General features: G+C 53.9%; 1 protein-coding gene across 2 annotated transcripts in view; it reads right to left on the bottom strand.

Annotated features, from left to right (window-relative positions):
• Window positions 1-3,402: 3,402 nt before the first annotated feature.
• TBL1X (transducin beta like 1 X-linked) overlaps window positions 3,403-6,000 on the bottom strand; it is a 238,419-nt gene continuing 235,821 nt past the window's right edge. For both annotated transcript variants that reach the window (XM_043459183.1, XM_043459184.1), the window contains 2 exons: window positions 5,525-5,626; window positions 3,403-4,538 (listed from right to left, as the gene is read on the bottom strand). In XM_043459183.1, the coding sequence (XP_043315118.1) occupies window positions 4,512-4,538; window positions 5,525-5,626 (129 nt within the window). In that variant the 3' untranslated portion in view covers window positions 3,403-4,511. The remainder of the gene's footprint in view (window positions 4,539-5,524; window positions 5,627-6,000) is intronic.

Raw genomic sequence — 6,000 nt, 5'->3', positions numbered from 1 at the left:
ATGGACAAATATTTTTAGAAACAGTGCAGCCAAGGGTTCCACAGAGACGATAGTTAGGTAAAAGCTCGGGCCATCTGGTCTCAACCCAGTTTCCATCACAGCACAAAGGGACCTCCTTGAAGCTGTGACCGAGCTACCAGCGTGTGGCTGCAGCTACGGAAGCCCGAGTTCCACCACCCTCATTGACCGGTGCTTAAGTCCTGCCACGCAACGTGTTCCCTGGTGGGTTCATGACACGGGTCACCCCAGACTCTTCAGCAGAAGGGCTGGAGAGTGCTCAGAGCCTCACCCCAGATCCGCTGTGTGAGAGCATGCTCGGTCAGCTCGGTAAGTCTTACAAAAAAAAAAAAAAACAGAGAGAGAAATATAGAATCAGGCAGGTCTGCACCCCGGCGACACTGGGGCAGAAGCAACAGCCCAGGTCCTGTGCGATTCCCACGCAGGGTCAGCTTGTGGCCCGAGGCTCTTTGGGGTGACTCACATGCATGGCCAGATGCAGCCCGTCTGGCCGCCTGTGTCAGTTCCCCGCTGCCTGTCACTGGGGGTGGGGCGGACATCACTTCAAAGTGACCATGTGGCTTTTGTTTACGGATTACAGCCGCATAAAGGGAACCGGTCACCGTCTGCACGTGTCTGCCTGCAGTCACCGGCCGTCCCTATGACTTTAGGTTCTTCTAAGTCTATTCATCGTGGAAGTAACTCAAAACTGCCAGTGACCCAAGCCTGCCAACAGAACAACCATCTGCTTTAAGACTTTTCTAAAACAGCCATCCTGAAACAAAGTAATGAGAAAGAAACTAGTTAAAAAAAAAAATCATGCTTGCCTTTCACATGCTAATGCATCTACACCCCTCTGATCTCTTCACCTGGTTTACAAACAGCCGGTTGTAAAAGCAGCCCCCGCCCCTGCCCATCTCTCCTGGAAAAAAACCACAAGAGCTTGGGGACTTGACTCAGTGGAGCAGTCAGTGTGGGCCCCCCAGAGATGCCGCCCCAGACGAACGAGAAAGCACACGCGGAAAGTTCTCTATCAAAATAGAGCAATTTATTCGAGACAACCGAATATGGTTTGTTGATTCTCTCTTGGAACAAATGAGCCATCACACACACACACACACACGCACACACACACATACACACACGGTGATTCTCCTTCCAGGAGAGCGTGAGGGTGAGGGTTGCTGTGGGGGATCGGTGGAGAGAACGGAACGGGGAGGCGGGTGGGGGCCGTGTGGATGGAACAGAAGCTGGAAGATGCGGACAGGACATCTGGCTGCACGTCTGACACAGACAATAAAAACCGCAGAAGCCAGAAATTCACAAACCTCGGGGAGCGGAGGGAGGGAGACACTCTGCATTGGATGGGAAACACGATCGGAAAAAAAACAACAACAAAAAAGTGGGCTGAAAGGTTAAAAAAAAAAAAAAAAAACACGGAACAAAGTAGACCCTTACTCCCGACAAAGTGCACTTCCCTTGGCTCCGAGATCTCTTTTCAGAAAGACAAAGTGAACATTGCGGTTCTGTAGCCGCCGAGTGGCATCGGACTCGCATCCGCGGGCTTGCGTGCGTGCATGCGCACCGGACGAGCTCGCCTGCATGGCGGAAGATTCCGGGGATGGATCTGTGCGTTATTCTCTGCTTTCAGCACCAAGGTCCCATCCGGGCACTGAGGATCGCCAAGCGCTCTCCACGATGTCTAGGAGCTGCTTGCGCTGATGAGGCCATGTGCCCACCGAGCACTGCCAGGAGGCACAGCGGGCGTGACTCAGGGTAGGCATGGCTTCCAGGGACACTGGCTGCCTTCTCCTCGTGGTCCCCACCCCGGGGCCTCTTCCCCGATGGTACACCGGCAGTTCTGCCTTCCTCAGCAGCATCATGTCATCGCCGCGCCTGGTATCCAGTCCGCATCCTTGAACTCCCCCTGGCTCCAACCCGGCAACTTCCAGACTGGTTCAGGTTCACCAGGAGGCCCACGTCAACACTTGGGAGACCCTGCGTACCAACCTCCCCGTGATGATCCTCTCCTGAGCCTTTTATACCGAATCCCACCATCACCACCCTCCAGCAGCATTTGGCTCATCAAACAAATTGCGTCCGGACCCCAGACAGCTGATGCTGTGTGGAGAGTGACACGTTTTTACTCGGGGAGGGGTACAGACATGGTGTTCATCTAGCCCTCTGCAAACTGCATCTCAAAGTTAGTCATTTAGGGGGTGGTGGGGGAGCAGTGATTATCCGTGGACCCCTGAGGGCGTCTGCTGTCTTCAAAGGTGGGAGTGGAGACGCCAACAGAACACTGACCTTCTTCTGAAAGGTTAAGTGTTTAGATACAGCAGAGCCTGAATAACACGCACGACCTGTGAACAGAGTGCCTTTTGGTCTTGTACCTTTGGGGGTGGGGGGTGGCGGTTTGAAAAACTCTCAGATCCACGGAGACTCGTTAATGCACTGAGATGAATGCACTCTGGCTTTGGGGCTGCTCCCGGGACAATCCAACTTCTGCATAAAGGCCTGGCCGTGCCCTGTGGTTGGCTTTTGGGTCCATGGACAGATACCACCACCCTCCGTATACCATCCGGGCTGGTTGCTGGGACCCAAAAGGGCTGCAACCTACCCACCCACTGCCAGCCCCACTGCCGGCTGGGGGAAGACAGATAAGCCCAGAGGCCCTGTTGCTAATTTACAAGCTGGGTCAGCATCGGGTCAAGACAACTGTTAAGTACAAAGATCACCTGATCCAAGGGAAAGGAAAACTCCCCTAGGGACACACAAAGCCATGTTTTAATTTTTTTTTTTTAAAAACAGTAAAAAGATTTGTTTAAAAAAAAAGGACAATTCCTTTCTCCTGACCTGCTGCCAGAGGAAGCAAACTGTGAAGACACCCTACATCTGTTAATTCACCCCCCAGGACTGAAAAGCTCTCCCCGATTGCTTCTGTCGCTGGGAAACCCCATGAGGTCCCAGAGGCCCCTCTGGTTGGTCAGCCCTTGAGGGACTTGGCCCAACTGCTCCTGGTTTGGGGTGGGGGGCCCACCTGTGGCCCTGAGTCTTGAACTAGGCGGCATTGGTAGTGTGGACCGGGGTGGTTCTGTCGGCCCCCTTTCACTGATGCTTGTTCTGGGAACGCTTCTTGGGTTCCATGGCATCCCCTTGTCCGCGGCTACGGTCTGATGCACCAGGAAAAAAAAACCCAAAAAACGCCCAGGTCTTCCTGGAGCAGAAAAGGGTCTGGGGTCTTCAGCTCCAGCCGCACAGACCAGCCCCGAGGCCAACCCCAGAGCTGCCCACCCAGAGTCCCCTCGCTGCCTTCCACCAAGCTGAAAGTGAAGGGACTCCTCTACCTGTCTCTTCTTAAAGGTATCTTTTTCTTTTTTGTTAAATATGAATCACACAAAGCTCTCATGTCTGAATGGCCATTTTACGATTTTAAAATTGTTTTAACATAAAAAATATCTTTTTTTTCTTCTCCAAAAATACTCCGGGCTCTTTCTCTTATAAGTCACTTTTTTTTCTTCTTCCCCCTCCTGTAAAAAGTCCCCCTTGCCCTGCCTTCTTGCATAAAGCACTTATTATGCGCTGAAAGTGCCCTTGAGACAGAAGATGGGAGGTGACTATGAGGGAGAGGGATGGGGGGAGGGGCATGGGGGAGGGAGGGGGGAAGGTAGTGGGGAGGGGGATGGGCGTGGGGGGTTGGGGAGGGGAAGATGCAGGCAAGAAAGCTGTCGTCAGAGACTGTCACCGCATCCAAGAGAGAGGGGCTGTCTCTCCGGTGGGTGAAACAACAGCAAAGAAGCAAGACACCCAGGAACAGTTTCCACCTCGGACCCAAGGCCCGCCCCTTTCCCCCACCCCCCAACCCCACCAACCAAGACGACAGGATTCCAGCCCATAGAAAAACCACGGGGACAAAGATTCTAGAAAATAGAAACTGTTGGGATTACAAAGGTACCCATTTCATCCATACAAACTGGTCTTTCGAACGTCCTTGTGAGAGTTTAACTGTAATGTCCAAATTTTTAGGGAAAAATCCAAGAAACAAAAAACCCATTGACAGGAGGCGTTTTTTCCTCCCCTTTTGGTTTATCACAGCATTTTTTTTCCTTCTTTTCGTTTTGGCACAGCCTTTCCTTTTTTTTTCGTTCCTCTCAACCATCAGAGCCTGTTCTGGGTGGAAACCGATTTGTGCACCATGTCAAGCTGGCGGCTTCGCGCTCCCCCGGGGCTGGACGTTCCGGGTGGAAACCATTCCTTTTCCTCCCCCTCTGATAGGACTTGCGTGTGTGTTTTCCGTTTTAAACTTCTTGGTGAAGGTTACCAAAAAAAAAAAAAAAAAATAGAGACTCTGGTAGCCAGGGATGACTTGGTCTCAAAGGACACTCCCTAAGGTCAGGCTGGCGCCGTTTCAGAGCTGACGGAATTGTGTCTGAATAGTGCTACAACCCCACACGTTCACTGCTGGTCCATTAGAATTCTCTTCTTGTGTCTATAATATTTTTTTCTGTGTGTGTTTATTTTCGCAGATCTAACACGCACACCTGGAAGGAGAGAGAAAAGCACCTGTTATCTTGAGAGGCACCATAAGATGCCCTTAAGACCAGAGGATGGCACACGGCCCGTGGACCAAACCTAGCCTGCCGTCCACTTGTTTTATAAAGTTTTATTTGCACACAGTCCACTCTGTGTTCATTCAGCGTGAATGAACATTCATTCAAAGTGAATTCACTCAGGGCTCATTCCGACCAGCTCTAGCAGACAGGTGACTATCTAAACATCATTACCACCCAACCGCAGGCCACGGCCGTGGGTGGGTGTCACAGACCAGACCACTACACGGCGGAGCAGAAGGAAACTGAAGCGTCAGCACACAATGGGGTAGGGGGGCAGGCTGACACTCAGCCAGCCAGCGCCCTGCCTTACAGCTCAGGGCAATTCCAAAGTGCAGACGTGAATCCGCAAGCTGGACACCTCAGGGCACCAGCAGACGGTTACTGGGACCCAGGAGACCGGTGGAATGGAAGGTTGGGCCTTCGTCACCAGAGGGTCCGGGTGGGAGGACAAACGTGGAAGCCAAGGCTGGGCCAAGTTGCTCAGCACCTGGGATGTGGGGGGCACTTTGCTGTGGCGGGAGGCCCCGAGCACCCCGAGAGTTCCAGCAGCAGCCACGGTTTCCACATCAGATGCCAGCTACGCCCCCCACACACCCCCAAAAGAACCCACAGCCCGAATGCCTCCAGACACTTCCAATGTCTCCAGGGGTGCAATCGTTCCAGCTGAGAACCACCAATTCCGCCAGAAAAGAAAAACAACATCCAGGAAGCGAGAAGAGACGTCCGCTCCCAGAGCACTGCCCAGCCCAGATGCTTCCTTCGCCAACAGGCATCTCCGAGGCCCGTCCCGGCCCTGGGAGCGCGCCCACGTGGGTCTCAGGGGTCTGGACCGTTCGTGACCCCTTCCCTGAACCCTCACTCCCCCATGCATCCCCTCTCTCTCCTGCCCGGGGGAACCCCAGGGTGCCGCTTCCGGAGCCGCCTGACGCACTGGCACCCACTTTGCCCCTCCGGGGGATGCAGCACACCTCAAAGATGCCCCCGGTGCCTCGGTAGCTGTGGACGAGACTTCCGCTCTGCAAAGCAAGCGCGCCGTCACTCGAGAGGGGAACACTGACGAGGCCACACCCCCGCTGGGTGTGTCAGCTCAGACGCTTCCAAAGACACGGATGCTGATAGAACTTTCAGTGAAAGGGGCTCTGGCGGCTGCGGGAAGTCTGAATCAGAACTACGGCCAAGGCGGGGGGTGGCGGGGCGGGGGGGGGAGGAGAATGCAAAATGTGGGAAGCTGCTGGATAGAGCACAGGGACTTTAGCTCGGTGCTCTCTGATAACCTGAAGGCTTGAGATGGGTGGGGAGAGGGAGGTTCAAGAGGGCAGGTCCATTCTGGGACCACACGCAATATCTGCTGCTGCCAATGGAGGGCAGTGGCGGGTGCAACGTTTCCTGC

Source organism: Cervus canadensis, chromosome X (assembly GCF_019320065.1).
Source record: "Cervus canadensis isolate Bull #8, Minnesota chromosome X, ASM1932006v1, whole genome shotgun sequence".
Taxonomy (NCBI): domain Eukaryota; kingdom Metazoa; phylum Chordata; class Mammalia; order Artiodactyla; family Cervidae; genus Cervus; species Cervus canadensis.
This window is presented reverse-complemented; position numbering and strand designations above follow the sequence as displayed.